Source organism: Muscardinus avellanarius, assembly GCF_963383645.1.
Source record: "Muscardinus avellanarius genome assembly, chromosome: 1".
NCBI classification, from domain to species: domain Eukaryota; kingdom Metazoa; phylum Chordata; class Mammalia; order Rodentia; family Gliridae; genus Muscardinus; species Muscardinus avellanarius.
In genome coordinates this window covers 188,797,735-188,816,768 of record NC_137786.1, presented here as the reverse complement: position 1 = coordinate 188,816,768, position 19,034 = coordinate 188,797,735, and the positions used below count along the sequence as shown (strand labels likewise).

At 46.8% G+C, this 19,034-nt stretch overlaps 1 protein-coding gene across 11 annotated transcripts in view; it reads right to left on the bottom strand.

The window, feature by feature from the left end:
- The window catches only part of BMAL1 (basic helix-loop-helix ARNT like 1), a gene marked incomplete at both ends in the record, with an annotated part of 31,526 nt that extends 13,008 nt beyond the window's left edge, over window positions 1-18,518 (bottom strand). For 2 of the 11 annotated variants that reach the window (XM_080707114.1, XM_080707117.1), the window contains 10 exons: window positions 1,664-1,910; window positions 4,556-4,705; window positions 7,077-7,194; window positions 8,500-8,592; window positions 12,789-12,868; window positions 14,581-14,738; window positions 15,843-15,884; window positions 16,169-16,207; window positions 17,855-17,875; window positions 18,379-18,518. In XM_080707114.1, coding sequence (XP_080563240.1) covers window positions 1,664-1,910; window positions 4,556-4,705; window positions 7,077-7,194; window positions 8,500-8,592; window positions 12,789-12,868; window positions 14,581-14,738; window positions 15,843-15,884; window positions 16,169-16,207; window positions 17,855-17,875; window positions 18,379-18,518 — 1,088 coding nt within the window. Of the gene's footprint in view, window positions 1-1,663; window positions 1,911-4,555; window positions 4,706-7,076; window positions 7,195-8,499; window positions 8,593-12,788; window positions 12,869-14,580; window positions 14,739-15,842; window positions 15,885-16,168; window positions 16,208-17,581; window positions 17,671-17,854; window positions 17,876-18,378 lie in introns of those variants that run through there. The other 9 variants (XM_080707119.1, XM_080707121.1, XM_080707120.1 and 6 more) reach the window with 7 other exon arrangements.
- Between the last annotated feature and the right edge of the window lie 516 nt (window positions 18,519-19,034).

The window sequence follows — 19,034 nt, the reverse complement described above, 5'->3', positions numbered from 1 at the left end:
CTCCCTAACTCCACCGAGGAAGGGTCTTCTTCCTCAGGGACTCCTCTGTTATCCTGAGTTCCTCTGGTATCCCAATTACTCCCTAGCTTGTGCATATTAGAGGAAACATATGACCCTTCACTTTCTGTGCTTGGCTGATCTCACTTAACAATGTTCTCTAGGTCCTTCCATCTTCTTGTAAATGATTTAATTTTGTTCTTTATTGCTGAGTAGAATTCCATTGTGTGTATTTCCCATAATTATGTAATCCATGCATCTATTGATGGATACCTAGTTGGGCTCTTGTGAATTGTGCTGTTATGAACAAGGGTATACACATATTACTGTAGTCCTCTGGTTTCAACCCCAATAAGGGTTTTTTTGTTTTGTTTTGTTTTGGTGGTACTGGGGTTCCTGGAAGCCCTTCTACCTCCGGGCTATGCTCTCAGACCTATTTTATTTTTGGAAACAGGGTCTCTTAAGCCAGCACGGCTGGCTTCGAACCTGCGAGATCCTCCTGTCTCTGCCTCCCAAGCGTGGGGATTACAACCGTGCGCCACCACGCCCGGCCAATAAGGGTTTTTTTTTTTTTTAAGGAAGAATAAGCCATCTAGGTGATGAGTGGCAACTTTTCCGTGGATGAACAGACTACAGACTAAGAGGGCACTGCCAAAGCTAGAAGTAGAAAGGCTTTGGCAGTGGGCTTTTAGAGGGCTTACCATGGGGGCCTTTTGTTTCAGGCTTCTGAATTTAATCAAGGCTACAAAAATGAAGGAAACCAATCAAGAAAGCCTTTCAAAAAGACTAATATCACAAGAAATAAAAATGTAGGTGGTTTTAAAATGGCAAATATATTAACAATTAGGTAAACGTGGTAGAAATCTAAATCCCACTGCACACTTCTCCTTTTTACTGTATATTTTTAACCAGGAAGCCAATTCCAGAAGGTCTAGCAGTTGGGGCCATAAGGGACTTTTATGACATTTTATGCCTGGCTCTAGTAGCTAGAAATATAGTAGCCTGTGAATGTTATTAAAGGAGGCAAGCAGAGGACATGGGATATGTGGGTTCTCAGCCCAGGTCTACAACCTATTTGAGCTATAAACCTGGAAGGAGACTGGTTCCCAGGCAGCCTCAGTTCATAATCCAGAAAATGAGGAGACTAGACTAGTTCAGTGTTGTCCAGTAGGACCGTCTATAATGACAGACGTGGTCTGTGTGCCAGTAGTCACATGTGCCTATCGTGTATTTATGTGGCCAGTGGGCCTGATGAACTGAATTTATTTTTTAGTTGATTAAATTCAAATCTAAATTGCCATATGAGGCTACGATGGGTAATGATGCTATATTGGACAGCTCAGGCCTAACTAAGTAATTGCTTCCAAGTTTTATATTCCAATTAAAGTATAAGTCTTGGAACATTATAGATTAAGAGAGCGTGAGTATTTCCTTTTAGCGATGGATATCAAGCCACCCTACTTTAATTATTTATAGATACCAAAGAATGACACCAAGAAGATCTCCGTATTTGTGATGATACCCTAATGAGTCTGAGTTTTAGCGAGATACTCATCACTTCCCTTTCTTTATTTTTAAGGGAGCTAGCTGATGGCCCAATCTCTGCTTTTCAACACAGTGTTGAAAATTCTCTGCCGCACTGCTCAAGGGTGACATATAGACTTACCTCTGGTCTACAAAAACAAACTTTCCATCTATTGCATGCCGAGAAACATATTCCATAGACTTCACCCTGATTTCCCCGTTCACTGGTTGTGGGACCACATGAGAATGTAGTCGTCCAATTGCAACAAGGCAGCTGAGGTTACACCCCTCGTTGTCTGGTTCATTGTCCTCGTCCAGCCCCATCTTCGTGGGCGGCCAACTTTTCAAATAGCCTGTGCTATGGATTGTGCAGAAGCTTTTTCGATCTGCTGGAAAGCGAAGTCCATGGTTAGTGTCAGTGCTGGGCTTGGGTAATGGAAGCACAGGCAGCTGATGGTGGGAGAGGATGCAGGTCGGGAGTCAAAAGACTTTTTTAAAAGGGCTCATTCTCCAGAAATGAGCATCTAGTGAATGGGGCAGACAGAAAAATTGACAATGGTCATCTAGTATCATACGCGCTTAGTACAGCCAATAATACCAAGGGCATTTAGAAATATCTAAATCTATGTGAGAAGAGGAAGACTCCCTCCCCCCAAAAAAAATCAGCGTAGAAAGTTAACCAAGAATGAGTAGTGGCTAAGGAACTGGAATGGGTACAGGCTGAGGATGTGCAAGGCACAGAGACACATCCCACATAAAGAATAGCAGAGCCCTGTGGCTGAAGTAAAAAGGAAGGAAGGTCCTGGGGGCTGAGTCTGAATGGCAAACTGGAGGCAGATTATAAGAGTCTTGGGTTGTTTGCTAACAAATCTCTTAGTTTTGTTTTGTTTTATTTTTTGTTTGTTTGGTTTGGTTTTTTTCACACAGTAAATGGAGCACTTCCAAAAGTATTCAAGTGGGGAATCGGCAAAATCAAGTCATGGCTTGGATGATCTGGGAGCAGAGGGATGAGGGGATGGGAAGAGTAGAAACTGGAAGCAGAGAGGCTGGCTCTGAGGCTAGTGGCAGGAGCACAGCAAGAGGGAAGCAGGAGGAAATGTTGAAAACTGTGAAGATTCAGCATGAACGTGAAGCCTACAGGAAAGAAGGAACGTAAGGGTGGCCCTCTCTTCTGAACTGCGTGGCTGCTGGTGTCACTCGCTGATTCAGAGACAAGAACACAGATCAGATGAAAAAGAGAATTAAGATTTCAATCTGGGCCAGATCACGTTCGAAGCACCTCTGCACTTCAACACCAGACTGTGGTGGAGTGCTTACCAACATCAGCGCTGGCTACTGCAACACAGTGGAGAACGAGTCAGACACATCCCAGGGGAGTGTACGGTCTAGCTGGGGAGGCAGACCCTTAAACAAATAACCACACAAATAACTATGGAGCTGCAGCGATAAGAAAGCACTAGAAAAAAAGCCTGCAGGTGCCGTAAGAAGACCTAGGCAGTGTAGGCTAGGGTGAAAGGGCAAAAGAGGCTCCAATCAGAGAGGACAGCATGCACAGAGGCCTTGCCCAGGAAGGGGCTTGAGGCCTCACAACGGAGCCAGCAGGGCTCTCACGTACTGAGTAATGGCAGGGGTGTAGGGTCACATGAAGAATTTTAGTTCTTCAAGAGCAGTGGAGTGGCACACATTTGTAATCCCCACACTTGGGAGGCAGAGACAGGAGGATCACGCAGGTTTGAAGCCAGCTGCGCTGACTTACAAGACCCTGTTTCCAAATAAAAATATAAAAATAGATCTGGGAGTGTAGCCCAGAGGTAGAAGGGTTTCCAGGAACCCCAGTACCACCAAACAACAACAATAACAACAAAAACAAACAAAAAAAAGAGCAGTGGGAAACAAAGGGTTTTAAATAAGGGGATGGATAAAAAGATCCACTTTTTCTGAGCCGGGCGTGGTGGCACACACTTGTAATCCCAGCATTCAGGAGGCTGAGACTGGAGAATCACAGTTCACGGACAACCTCAGCTACTTAGCGAGGTCCTTTGCAACTCAGTGAGACCCTGTTTCAAAATTAAAAAGACTGAAAAAAATAGGGCTGGAGGTGTGCCTCGGAGGAACAATGCCCCTGGGTTCCATCCCCAGTACCACAAAAAATGAAAAATAAAAAAAGATCATTCTGGCAGCTGTGCTGAGGTGGAAGGTGTGCGGGCCTACTTCCCCATGCCCGGTGTACGATAAGGGCAGCCTGGGTCAGTGAAAGCAGTGAGCTTCGAGACAGCAGAACACACCTCGGGCCACTTCTGCAGATGGGCCTGGCTGGCGTGAGGGCTAGCTTCCTCACCAGCCTCCAGTCAGTCAGCTGGATGGTGGTACCATCTGCACTGAAGGAGGGGCCCATGTGGCTACTTTGGTGTGTATCATGTTTGAGATGCTCCTGCGATATCAAAGCAGGTAGATTTAAGAAGCAGTTCATTAATGTGGGTTCCGAAGAAAAGCCCAGGTTGGGAATATACAGTTGGAAGTTACTGGCATGTAAGTGTCATTTAAAGCCAAGGGAGGGGTAACATTACCTAAGGATCTTGTGAAGAGAGGAAAGAAGCCCCAAGACAGAGGGGAGGGGAGCCAGCAGAGGGCAGGGCTGATAAGAATGCTGGGCCAAGGAGGGGGCACGGTGGGAAGCCCTTCTTGCACTTAGACACATCAAAGTCCCCGATGAGGTTGGCAATAGTAATTCAGGTGGACTGTTTGGTGCTCAGGAGGCATTTAGACTTGTGGCTGACAGTATTCTTTCCAAACCACATTAAGCAAAAGAGAATTTAAACAGAGGAAGCCTCTCCACAAATCTCCATTACCATGGCAACACATCCAGGCTTCTTCCTGGCTCTGCCTGCTTTCCTGTGCTCCAGGGGGAGAGCAGGGTCCTGTCTGCAGTTCTGGGTGCCATACTCTAGTGGGTGAGGAGCCAGCACTATGCACAGAACCCCCTACAGAAAGCCAGCCTCTTGCCCCAGGAGTTTAAGGAGCTGTCAAATTGTACCTTTTTTCTTTGAGCAGGTGGAGGGGAAGTCCTTGTCTTCAACCTTTACTGAAGGCCTGTTACACTTCATCCTACAGAAGAAAGAACGTCGTGCTCCGGAACATAATCGAGACGGCCCAGGGGTTATATCTGTTTTAACTGGAAGTCCAGCTGCAAATCAACACACAAAATGTGATGAACTGAGAGCGGGGTCTGTCCGGAGGGGGAGCGTGGCCTTGACAAAGCCTTTTCTTTGCTGTCTCACTGTTTTATAACCATGATGTGAGAATAACATTTCTTACCAGCTCAGACCTCAAAAAATGCACTAAGAATGGATGCATTGTTAATCTGGAATGTTTACAGATCATGTAGAAAGTGCTATTGGACAAATGGCTTAGGTTCTCTGAGGGAAAAAGAAATATAGCACAGCATTCCCATCCAGCAGGAGCTTTTGAATAAGAAGAGAAAATTGAAATGCACCGGGAAATGTTTAATAATAATAAGGTAATGTATGATTAGTGCCAAACAGGTGGCAAAGACAGCCTGTTTCCCAGAGGAAGAACACCGGCTGACAAGCAAGGGCTGGGCAGGACTTAGGTATTGAACCGGAAGGGAGGCAGTGGGGTTTGCCTTAAATTCTCAGCCTGGCTATAGGCCAGAATCCCTGGGTTCTTTTGACACACAGATTCTTCGACCTCGTTCTCTATCTGTGCTGTCTGCGATAGCCACTAGCTGCATGCAGCTATTGGATACTTGAAGGTAGCTTTTCTTTTTATTTTTTTTAACAATGTTTTTATTGAACATAAATAGTATACATGATGGTAGCTTTTCTGAATTGAGATGTGCCGTAAGGGTGAAATACATAGGATTTCAAAGATAGTAACCAAAAAAATGTATAAGAACTTACTGATTTTTTATAATTAGTACATGTCAAAATATTTAAGTTGTATGGCTTAAATGAAATATATTATTAAATTTATTTTTTTACTTTTTAAAATGTGGCTATCAGGAAATGTACAGTTACTTGTGGCTTGTATTTTGTGCTTTGAATTTGCGCTTTGTTTTTATTGGGCTGGGCAGTTCTAGACCCACTTAGTTCAAGTTCCAGAGGTGGTGCTTGCCCACATTCGGCACTCCCTGAGTGATTCTGATGTGCAAGCCTCCTTACAATATGGTGCAGGAGGTAGGACTGCAAGTCATTCGGGGCGGGAAAGAGCACCCTCAGCCAGCCATCGGTGGAAGATGCCATGCACAGCTCCTTGGGGTGCCCCCTTTCTCCTCTACCTCACACACTGTCCCCTCCAACACCTGCCCCAGCCGACTCAGAGCCCTGCACCATCTCTTCCGAGCTCCAGAAGTGCCACCAAGCAGGCCAGGAGGGCCCATGCCTCTCTACCTGTTCACAAATCATTTCCTCTGCTCTCTTCCTCCTCCATCACCTGGCAAACATTAATTCTCCTTTTCAAATCCACCTCGGCTGTCATCCACTCGGTGACGCCTGTCCCCACGCCCACACAAGAATGAATCATCCCGTTCTCTATGCCTGGTGCTATTTCTATGGCTGCACCTATGGTACAGGGTGTGGTTTGTGTCCTTGTCTCCTGACTATATGGTAAGAGCCTCAGAAGCAAGGGCCAATCACCATTCATCCTTTTCTCCTTAGGTCACTAAAAAAAATGCCAAGGCCACTCCTTACTCTGGTATGGTACTAAGGACTATGTGTTACTTTGAGGATGAAGAGAAGTGCCTTAATGAAAAGGAGGCTTCAAAGGAGGTTCACCTGGTGGTACTTCCCTCAGAGATCAACATGAAAAGCTTGAAACAGGAAGCTGCACTGGGCCAAGGCAAACCCAGCACTGACCTGGTGCTCTGTGCTGGGAATTGTCCCACTTTCTTTATGTAGTATATTACACATTTAATCCTTGCCACAAACTTGTGAAATAGATACTATTTTTAAGATGAGGGAACTGAGGCACAAAAAGTTGCCCAAAGCCACACACACAGCTAGAGAGTGGTAGAACCAGATGTGCACCCAAGAGCCAGCTTCCAGAGTCCACACCCTGAGAGCAGGAGCGCACAGCTGCCCGTGGGACTAGCAAGCCTGGGAAACGGGGGAATGTGAATGGCAGTTCCACCGCTGCGGGAGGAAGCCAACGGGGGGAGCCAATCTAATGAAGAACCAACTGGCTCTAAGAAACCACATTTACATTTTAAATCTTCCTACTTTCATCTTCTGAGGTGCACATGTGTAACTCACATAGATAAAGGCAGTTCTGGGAGCACACAACTATGAATTCCCAAATCGTTAAAAGGATCAAGTCAAATTCTTCCTTCCAATGAATTCCAACATGGAACTTTTCTTTATGCAAATGACAACAAACCCAAAAGAACATAGCAGGTCCCTGTAGCCACAGGTAGCAGCTGTGATGAGGAAGAGGGCAGTGAGGTGGGAGGGAGGGGCGGAGGCCACCACATGTCCCCTCTGTGGTCGCTGACTGGCTCCAGGTGGGCGGGGAAGCCCCCAGCCCTCCCCTCTACTCACTTTTTGCATCTATGAGCCGCTCCCGGGGTGCGGTGTCAGAGGAGGAGAGCTGCTCCTTGACTTTGGCAATGTCTTTCGGATGCAGGTAGTCAAACAAACTCTGGCCAATCAGATCATTCTGTGGGGATGAAGCGTTAGAAGACAAGTCAGCTGCAGGTGGAATATAAATTATGCAGCAAGCACTCACAGCCTGCACATCCTTTTGCCTTAATGATGTATTTTTAAGCACGAGGATCTCAAACATTTCATATACGGGCCTGTACACACGTCCAGCCCCTCGCCTAGACAGACACTATGGAGGCTGATTCTGACAACGTGAGAGAGGAAGAAGGATATAAATAGTTCGTGATTCTCTAAGGCAAGAATCTTTTGGCTTTGTGTATTCTTTTTAACTTATTTTCAAGTTCCCAGTTAGCACCTCATAACGGGGAGCGGGACGGTGGGCTCTGACCCTACGTACTGCCATTAAGCCTCTCTGTTCTTAGATCGGGCACTACGTGGGCCTCAGTTGCCTCGTCTGTTAACTTCTTCCATAACTTTGCTCTGCAATTAGAAAGAGCGAAACATTTTTTAAAACATAAATTCTAATTTACGTCATTTTGATTCAATTCTGCCTTCCAAGCTTCTAGACAAACACCAGTGTGTGAAAAGGGGAGTGAGTGAGTGAATGAACAAGGATTCCGGGGATGCAGCAGGTGAGAAGGTTGGTTATAGACGCTTTTATATATTGCTCTTCTTTCATCCTACAATCATGAAAGGTGTGGGTTATTAGAATCAATCTCGAGAGGAAGCTGAGGTTCAACAGAGCTCCAAGTCACTGCAAGCACAGTGTGGGGTGGGTTCCCAAGTTTCCGACTCTCAGGCATCTATCACACTGCCTGCCTCGCCTGCCCCCTTGTCAGACGGCTTTGCTTCCTACCCCTAGTCTATAGTTGTGGGATGTTTATTTTGCAGCAATAGGACAGCTATAACGTTGTTTGCCAGATCAGAGTCAAACCTTCTGGTAGGGAAAATATGGGGCAGAGTAAAAGATTTTTCTAAATTTAGATCCCTTTCTTTATTAAGAAGTTACGAATTTTCAGGACGAATTATACATGACTTAAATACTTCCTTTTGTGTGTCAGTGTACGGTACTAGGGATTGAACCCACAGACATTCTACCTCTGAGCTACACCCCCCAGCCTTTTTTTTTTTTAATTGAAACAGGGTCTCACTAAGTTGTTGAGGGCCTTGCGAAGTTGCTGAGGCCATCCTCAAATTTGCGACCCTTCTGTCTCAGTTTCCCAAGTAGTGGGACTACAAGTTTACACCATCACACCCAGCTGTGACTTACACATATTACTCTGAAAAAATGAGTGACATTTTGACGTGTCACCAATGACTGTTGTGAATGGCCCACCACCAACAGGAACCAGAACAATACCTGGCTGTAGTTGAGGATCTTGAAGACAGACTCTGAGACAAAGAGAATCTTCCCTCGGTCACATCCTACGACAAACAAAAATCCATCTGCTGCCTAATCAGGAGAAATGGATAATCAATTGATCACACTTTCGGATATGTGACTTGTACTCACTCTGACTGCCAGCAAATGAAGGATTCGTTTTCTAAGTCACCAAAGCACAGGGACGCTCCCTGACAGTGTCCCAAGAATGGAGTCTTGAAACAAATGCTTTGTGAGAACAGTAAGACTGTCTGTCTCTAAGGTGGACATTTCTATCCACGGGTCATCTCTAGATTATAGGACAAAGTCCAATTTCATTTATTCTGTTTCAAAGTTGAATTCTGCTTAAGAATTTTCCTTTGCTTGTATGACAGTTCAGAGAAACCATGTTCCACTGGTCTACTTATAGCAACTCTGGAGAACCTAGAACCTGAGACTGCAAGGGCCCTTTAAGTGCAGAATCCATCTCGGACATCTCAGCCACCGTCTGCCCTCAACCTGAACACCGCCACTTACAGGGCGCTCTCCAGAACTTGGGCTTTCAACATTGGAGTGGTGGCTTTTCCCTTCACTTTTGTACTGGTGCTCTGGCAGGGGGCTGGCTCCCTGGTGCTGTTTTAGGCCCCCACCCAAAGTGATTCAAACATACACAGGGAAGGGAACTGCTGTGCTCAGTCATGATCCCTCAGTCACTGGACGATTTGTATTTTAAGTGAGACAAGAAAAGCAAAGCAAAAATTTCCCATTAGATTCTTCTTACCCCTTCTTCAGTGTGAATGCAGGTAAACATCTAAAATGCCAACAACAACAGGTACAGAGACAGAACATTTGGCTGATTGAAGCAGGGAGCTGCTCAGGCCACAGTGGCCGAGCTCGTAGCTTCTGTCTCTGTGTGTGGGTCTCTAATGGCGGGGTGGGTCCCTAACCTGCCTCACGCTTGTTCGTCTAACTCCGCTCTCCTGGTTCAAAACACTTGCTTTACTCACAGATCTTCAGTCTGTTCTTTGGGAAAATCTAGAGACACTCTTTTTCTCTTCCACAAAAGGGCCTTCGGGAAGGAGTTTAATGCAGAGAACTAGGAAATGAGTTCATGCTCTAGAAGATAAAAGGATGGTGTGCGCGCTTGTGCTGGGATTGAAGAGAGAGTGGGGGGAACGGAACCGCTAGCGCTGTTAAACGTGGCAGGCCAGCCAGCCAGCAGCATCTGGGGAGGATCCTTTCTGAGGCAGGTCCCTAAGCGGGCCCAGGGGCAAAGGATGCTGGTGAGGGGAAGTAACTTTCCAAGCACCATCTGCTGGGAGCCTCATTCTGTCAAAAAATAGAGTATTAATAACTTCCTCATTTGCCTTGCAGACAATCTTCTATCTCACAGGAAAAGTGTTTTCAGGCTTTTCATTGATGTGGTGACGTGGCACTAAAGGTGTCAGGGAAGAGGGTGACTATGAAATCTTGGCGGCAGTGCTGGCCCGAACAGGTCTCAACACATCCCAGGGGCAGCAAGGAGGCTGGGAAGGCTGGTGTGTGCAGGGAAGACCTCAACACCCCCATTCCTCACACCCCCAAGGGAAGCTGTGGGCCCGAGGGCACGCTGAAAGCAGAGGTTGTGAGAACACCACTCCCACCAAGGGCCGCAGGCCAGCTGAGGCCAGGCTCCTTGGGAGCCAATGAGGAAGTGACACAGAAGGGCTTGTCTGCCTAATTCTCAAGACACAGAGGTAGAGTATTTTGACATTATGAACTGGGAAGGCTGACTGATCCGACACACCATTCATTAGAGATATTTTGAAATACTTAGTAAAGAGAGCGATTGGTCAGGTTTGCCTTGTTGAAGAAGAGTGGAAGTCCAGCACCTGCTGCCTAACTGTTTGGACACCACCTGAGTGGAGCCTGCCTCCTGTCAGTGCTACTTGTGGGCCTCTGGGCCCCTGGCCATGGCAAGGGCCAGTGCGGGGCTTCACGGCCACTGACATGCACCACAGCGGTAGGGCCAGGCACCGGGAAACACAGACCACTGCCGGTGCTGTATGAAATAGCATTACGACCCTTCTACCCGACTCTGTGTGGGCATCTGATTAAGAACCACTTAGAAAAGCAGCAACAAGAAAGTTACTAAACATGTGATGTTGCCAAAGGGGATTGAACTATATACCCTCACACGTGTGCGTGTGTGCACACACATACATCTCTTTTCTTAACAAAATTTGATTTACCAGTACTGGCAATCAGGATCTATAACATAATTTATGGGGTCTTGCACAAAATTAAAATGCGAGGACCCGTGTTCAAAAATCAAGATGGCAAGGCCTGAGCATTAAAGCCAGCAGGGGCCCTGGGCCTAGGCTGTGTGTCTGTGAAGCCAGCTCCAGCAGCGGCTCCAGGGATGCTCACACCTAGCTTATATTTTACTTGAGTGAATTCCTGAGAACAAGGACAGCTTTGTGGAAAGGATGGGATGTGCAGCCATCCAATGAACAGATGGTGACGGCGATCAAAGAAGTCCTGCCTTAAGTTAAAAAACACAAACTGCATCTGCACAAGACATCAGAACTTTGACCCAACAGTGTTTCACATACAAGACAATGAGGGAGGGACGACATTGCAGCTGCCCCACCTGTGGTGCTGAGATGCCTCTGTGGCTCCCTCAGCTTCAAGCCAACCAGAACACAGCTGGAACCATGAGCTGGGTGGTATGAGCCCCTTGGAGACGAAAATGTAGCAAATGCTCGTAGCTCTGGAAGGTGTGTGTGTGAATACTTTTATGGGGGCCAATTCCCAACCCATACCCACTTCCCCTCTGTGTCTCCAAGATGGAGGCTGGCACATCTACACACACTTGCTTCTGCACCCTGCCCTGCAGCCAGAGGTGACCACGCAACATATTTCTAGATCAGCTGGAATCCAGTGCTAGGCTTCCGGGAAGGCATATCCATATCCTCAGCCAGCCCAGAGCCTCCCGTTCCCTCCCTGGTCTGACTACTCAGGCCTGGCAGCCACCTTGTTCCATGAAGGATGCTGAGGAGTGTACTCGCTTTGCCAGCTGTGTGCGAACACAGAGCCTGGTTCCTGCAGACCTCAGCGTCCTCCAAGGGAAACCCACGCCACCTACCCAGACCCCGGACGCCCGAGAAACAAAACTGTATTCATCAGCTCCTCTGTTCCCTGCCACTGAAATCTTTCCTACTCGCTAGATGAAATCACTGGAGAGAGTGGACAGGCCAGACTTGTGGAGTGCCTGGAGCCAGGCTGAACTGAAAACTATAGTGATGATACACAGATCCAGCTGGCTGACCTCTACCCAGGGGCTTTGCAAATTCCTGCTGAAACACAGGGGCGAGGGTGCTCTAGGTGGCCAGGCAGGTAAGGTCAGCCCTGGCTGCATGGACAGAGGGGCCAGGTATCCTTTCTTTTAGTTGGGTTTTTCTATTTGCATTTTGCAGTCTGCAAAAGGACATGTTTATGAATGTAGTTTCTTTCTCTTCAATTTCCTAGTTAATCTCACTGTATCCAGTAGCTCACCTTGGAGCCTTGTGCAGGCCTAACCCTGCATGGAAGGCAGAAACGACATGACACCAAGCACAGAAGTCAAGCGGGGAAAAGCATGCGCCTTCTCATTCATTTTCCTCTTCAGCCATTTTGTTGCTTTGATGGATTGATGAACAGACCTTTTTGTTCCAGTGGTTAAGTCAGGGGAAGAGAAAGTCTCAATTGCTGTCAGCTTCAGTCTCTTCCTAAAACCTCCATGCAGTAATGTGACTGCTGCAGGGTCCCCCCCCCCGTTTTGCCTCTTCTGATTTATCACAGTAGCATAGAAGTTCCTTTTTTTTTGGGGGGGGGGTCTGGGGATTGAACCTAGGGGCATTCTACCTCTGAGCAACACCACCAGTCCTCTTTTACTTATTTATTTTTTTATTTTAAAACAGGGTCTCTCTGAATTGCTGAGGGACTCTCACTAAGTTGCTGAGGCTGGCCTTGAACCTGTGATCCTCCTGTCTCATCCTCCCAAGTACTGGAATTATAGGTATCCAGCACAAAGCCTGGCTAGACCTTCTATTTTTGTCTAAGCAAGGATAGAAGAGAGGTGAAAGGTCTTGTGGAGGGAATGTGAAGCCTGCCCAAACAATAAGATGAAGGTAGAGACCTGAGAAAGGATGACCCTAAAAGAGTTCAGTGTTGACATACCACATCCCCATATGCAGGAACGCACTCTGAACCTGATTTAAAAAAAAAAAAATCAATGTGTGTAAAACAATCCCATAATTGCAACTTACCCTGAGAATGAGGTGTTTCAGTTCATCATCTGACAGAAAAGTTGGTTTGTAGTTTGCTTCTGTATATGGATTGGTTGCACCTGAGGGAGAAGAAATAGAGGAAGAGTTGGGAGACTTTACACTCAGATATCTCATTCTGCTTCACTGCCTCGTGCTTCTAGATGAGGCCTAGGACCTGCTGGGACTGACGTTTGATTTTCTTTTCCTTCACTAAAACGAGGCTAGATCTGGCTTCAGAGAGAATCTTGTCATGCCAGAGATAATTCTATTGGAAAGCGAACGCTCGCCCACAGAAGCCCTGACAGGCATGCTTTCCCTGTTACAGGGAAGACCAAGAGATAAGGAGAGGAAGCTAAGAATCTGCTTCTAAAATGGAAGGCAGCTTTACAAGCAAACTCTGAAGGCTCCTGGGAGGATCCTCACCTCCCGAGGTCTGTATTAAGCGGGCTGTCTATGGGTTCAGCAAATAGGCCCTCTACACATTCTTGGGAAGTCATTCGGTCTGCCGGGCCCAGGGTGATCATGAAGCAGAGGGCACTGAGGTGCGCGCCTCTTCATCAGCGTGAGCTAGCGAGCCGGGCAACCAGAGGAACACGCTGCTCCAGTCACTGCAGCGCTAGCTCCCAGGGCTGGAGGGGACAAGACTTGGGCTGGGTTTCAAAGGTTGTCAATCAGGCATTTTTCAGGAGAACAGTAGCTGAGAAAAATGCCAGCAGTAAATGACTTGGAATCTGCAGAAAAGTGAGGAATAAAATGAAGCAGATCTCTAGCAACTCGCAGACCCGTGGGGAAGGAGGCAAACAGGAGGTGGCTTTCACATCCGCTAATGAGGCATGTGTTGTAATCCACATCCCCGCTTTTTATTATACCTTGAGATTTTCTGCTTTCCCCCCCTTTCCAATTTAATTGAAATCAGCTTACAATAAAAACCCATGTCATTTTCACTAAAATTAATTTCCAAATGCCATTCTTCAAGCATATAATTCAACATTTCTATTTTGATTAATGACCCAAATCAGGAAGAAATCCCACCATTTCTTCTTTCTGGTGGCCTCACGCATATATAAAGCTGGGACCCTTTTACCATGAAGTCAGAGGTGACTGAGCATCTACTTTCCAAATGTGTTTAATAGTTCAGGTCTAAGTTATGGAAAATTCCAGGACCAACATCCACTAAAATGCCTGATACAGTTTAGCTTTCTCCATGGTTTGGATAAGTCACTTCCACTTTTCTGCCTCTGTTTTCTCACCCTCCCCACACTCGGCAAAGAAGGAAAATATTGCCTCCCTCACAAAGAGTCAATCTAGTTCGGGAAAATTCCAGGAAGATGAAAATATCATCGGTGTTCATTCTTGACAATAAAATGCAGCAAGAACTGTCTATCAACTAGTGACTCACTCTTCAAAGAAACCGTGATAAAATTTCCTCTTAAGAACCAAAACTGACTTTTCTGCATCACGATATCATTATATTTCTGATTTTTATAACTAGGGGTGGGATCCAGGGTGGACATTGGTGGTGTCCCCCTCTGATCTGCAGCAGCTCCAGCACCTGCACATACAGAGCTGGACAGAGCTCACAGCTTATGCATCTGGGGATGTGCAGCTACAGGTCTGCACCTCGCTACCCACAGAGGCTCAATAACCACTTCATTTGGCATCTTCACTGTTGCTGAAAAGCATGAGCTGTATTACTCAGGGCTACACACCTTGCAAATAATCAACATTTGCCTTTAGGACCCGAGAACACCGTGGGCAAGGACATAAAAGACAACAAAGTCTGGGGCCTCACCTCTCAACGTTTTCATGTGCTGAACCGCCATCCTTAGCACGGTAAGCTTATCTAATTTCCTGGACATCGCATTGCACGTTGGTACCAAAGATGCCAATTCATCAATAAAACTGTTCATCTTATCCCGACGCCTCTTTTCAATCTGACTGTGCGCTTCCCTGAACAACAATATGAAAAATTATTTCTTTCAAAATGTAAGCAAGTGTCAAGGAAACGATGACAAAAATAAATGAGTTGTAACTGTCTTCAGTACTCATCTGACAAGGTAAATTTAGAATTTGCGGAATGTTTCAAATTAGACTTTTTTACTAAAATCACTCCCTAAAGGGTCTTGCTACCAAGGTCAGAGTTAGTTTTTTTTTTTTTAATGCTTAATTCATTCCTAAATATAAAAATTTCCTTTTCATAGTAAACTGAATTGTTGATTTTTTCATTGCTTTTCCTCTCAGCCTCTATAGAAGTAGATTTTGAGGTGGGGAGGAAGGAGAGAAGAGAGGTAGAGGTTTCAGAAAGCCAAACATCCAGAGTGGCCACAGCAGGCCTGGGTCCCGCAGTGGGTGCCTATGGGGTCTGTGTGCAGCCAGCTGCGGCACTGTTCTTCAGGTCAGAACTGCACTGACTGTGGTGCCAAGTCCTAACTGCCATCCTTGAATCACCAGGACACACCTGGATGCAGCAGATGCCCCATTTATAAGTCTTAGGTCAGCCAGTTTCTGCAGCCCTTGGTGCTTTCAGATGGCCTTGGGACTGACGGTGAAGAGCTCTAGGGCCCAATGGAAAGGGGTCTGCAGGTGTAGCTGAAGGTAGCGAGGACCACGTCAGGGGATCTACTCAGGGGAGTGGGGCCTGTCCCTGGTCTGGCCTTCATATGCAACTTGCAGCACACTAAGGGGCCAGTGAGAGGCTAGGTACCGCCTAGGGATGGAATCACCGAGCCGTGTCTCCTCTCTGGAGTCTGGGGTCAGGAAGGAGCAATCTCCTAAGGCCAGGGAAAAAGTAGTCTTGGCTGATTTTCTGTCACCTCCAAAGTCCCCTTCAGGTCAAATAGGCTTAGATGGAGACAAGCGAAGCCAGCTCAGCCTGGCGGGAGCAGAGGACAGAAGGCCCCATCAAGCCAAGGCCTGTTATCTCCTGTCTTGTTCTAAGCATGTGATGATGCCCAAAAGGACTCCATAGACTAGGAGCAAATACAAGGCCTCCCCAGCCACACTCTAAGCAACCAGAACTGGCAGTTTGTTGCTGAAATGAGGGTCTAAGCTTACCTGGCATTCTTTATCCTTCCTTGGTGTTCTGTGTATTCTAACCTGGGAATAAAACAGCAAAAGATAAAAATACAATCCTCTGGAGGTCAACGGTGAAGTTAAATTTCTGTTTTCTTCCTATGGGATCCCTGTCACTTCTCCGCAGACACACTAAGGCTCCTGGTTGTTAGCCACACTGGGCACTGAGGTCAGGGAAGAGGCTTATGGCCTCCTTGCTTATCTTCAATTGAAACAAGGTAGAACATGCCCCAAGTCATAGCATGTGTAACCATGCAAAAAAAAAAAAAAAAAAAAGGCTAAAGTCCAAATGACAAGGGTCATGGTACCTTCCATGAGGGTCATCTTTGTCTGTGTCCATGCTTTCTCTGCAAAAACAAGAGAATATAACCGCATGTTAGTAGAGATGGACAGAATACCTTCTTACCATAATATAGAAGGCTCTCATTTATCCAGAAACCAAACAACTAGAAAGCTGAAACAGCCACAGTATGCATTAATGTTGTATAACACAGACAAAGAATTATGTTGGACCTATTATAAAGCCTGGGCTGGCTTTTCAGATTACCAAACAAAAGTGATACGCAATCTCAATAGAGTTTGTGTGTTAAATATATTTTACCATATTCTGATTGTTTGAAAATTGGGGAAACATAGCATTTATAGAAACTCTTAGTTAGCTAGAGTATCCAGATGTCTGTAACACCTCATTCCCCAGGCATTCTGGATAAATGGAGCTTATTTCACTTGCAAAACACGCCAAGCATTAAAGATTCATGTGGGTCTATATCTATTTAGTGGTGGTGTGGGGAAGAGGGTAAGTGAGGAAGGGCTAATTAAAGCACCAAGACAGTACTGAGCAGAGAGTCCCGGGCAGTGTCTCGAAGGCCCAAATGTCCTGCTGCCATCTAGGTGGGAACCCCTGGGCTCGAGGAATGAGGATGGCAAAAGGAGTGGGTGCTAGGGCCACAGTAGGATCTGCCTCCTTTTCACAGACCCTGGAAACCCAAATTTCATGGCATCTTGTGCACTCAATAAAAATAGACTGACATCTCCCCAAGGCAGGAGTTTCAGAACTCCCCTGTGGTCAGTCCCCATCTCTTCTTCCTCCTCCAACCCACACATTGATCAGGAGGGCGCTAGCCACCACCTGGGCTTCTGTCCTTTCTCCCATAAGAAAACAGGGATTCTGGTCCTCCAAACAATGTACACTGGTTCTAGTGCTGGATCACATCAAGGGCATTCTACAGCACAGTTCCCAAGTAGGCACCCTGGGCACCCTCACAGGCAGAGTTTCTCCAGGAGGTCCTAGAGCTGCGAGGAACCCACAGGCTACATTGCAAAATACATCATCCCCTTCTGCCCAGGCTTTTATCCGCTACTGAGGCCGGGCTGATCCACTCAGGTGAGGAGAAGCTCATGGTCTTAGCTGGAGAAAACGACAGGCCGTGGCCGCTTAAGCAATCGATTCTCCACAAATTACAGCAGATTTGCAAACTGGGGTCCACAAGGGAAACCCGAAGGGTTTTGAGTGATGACACAATTGGAAACCACAGGTCTAGGTAACAGAGATCTTAGAACACTTCAGTGGCTCCGTTGGCACTTGCCCAAGACAAAGAATTCGTGGAAAACTTCCTGGTCTCTATTGAGAAAAGTCAGTGCTACAGAAGAGCCCTGTTGGTCCTCACACCCGCTCTCCATCCCCTGGGTGTTGACTCTCTTAACGATCTGGGATAACTTACATATTAATCATAGCACCTCCTAGTGGGCATCTGACCTCCAGCCATTGTGCTCCCCAAATTCGACCTGTGAACTTCAGCAGAAAGGACATCTGCTGTAGGGGGGATACCTCCTTGGAGATTTTCCCTCATTAAACAAAGAACACCTCTTAAGGGACATTTGGGCAAGATCCCACACAGCAAAGGACCATGTGCCTTTGAATGTTCTACACTGCCTTCCTCCCTAGGGCTTTACAGATGCAGAAGAGTGGACAGTGAGTGGGGAAATTTACTTACTCAAAAGAAAAGTCATCAAGTCTAAAAAGAAACAGAAATACTATTTAACATAACAGGTACATGCTAACTTAAATACTGGTTAAGGTCAAAGTCAATGTTCCTACGATGTCTGCAGAGGGATCTCGGCTCATCCATTCCACACATGTTAATCAAGCGCCTGCTACTTGCTGTCTTTCTCAGCGGGAGGCCTCGGGCCAGCCCTGGTTGAAGCCCCAAAACGACATCCACAGGCTCAGCCCTCCTGCTCAGAGGAGCGAAGGAGGTAAAGGCAGAACTTGGCTTTAAGGCTGTTCGTTCTCCCCTTATGTGGAGTTTGGGGGACAGGAGGGGGCCAGACGCCTCAGTGGTGCCAGAGGCTCCTCCTTGCTTCCCATCCTGGGGAAGACAGAGCCAAAGCCAACTGCCCAGCGCGCCAAGTCGGCCCTTTCCTTCCCATCCCTTCCTCTGGGAGCAATGGCAGCTGTTCCATGCCCGTCCCCTGACACCATGTTTAACAAGAGGAAGGCCAGCCACGAGGGCCTTACTGGTAGTCGGTGGAGCTGCCCTTCCGCTTGCGGTTGCAATCCACGCCACTGGTGCCCAGGGAGCTGGAGAGCAGGTCGGTGGGGCCCGGGGATATGAAGTCGTTGATTGTTGAGGAAATGTCCATTCTCTGGTCCGCCATTGGAAGTGCTGGAAAAGTTATAAGGGGGTATTTGTTTCAATGGACTCTGCTAAGGTGGTAGAGGGCTGGGTGGCAGGGGGGGCAGGGGGGCTGGTCTCTGGCGTTAACATCTCACCCAGCCAACCCAGAACTGGCAGCACATGACGGAATGGAAGGAACATCACATTTTTACTTTAAGAGTTTTAATAGGTAATATAGACCAACCTGTTCATTTTTCTGGTGAAGACACAAAGGCCCAAAGAAGCCTAGCAGCTTTGAGGCCCCATGCTGGGCCTTTGAAGAACTAAACGGAAACCGAGGCTCTGGGAGGCAACTCGGTGTTCCATATGCCCCCTCAAACCCCTACTTTTATTTCCTTGTAATCAATAAATAAGTGATCAAATGAAACAAATACAATTTATTTATTATCTGTTTTTGTTATGACTTTGGTAAAAAGTTGTAGGAAGGCCCATAATAAAAGAAAGTGTAAGTTCTACTTAAAGTTTTACTATGGTCCCTCTATCTGCAGCCCAGGCA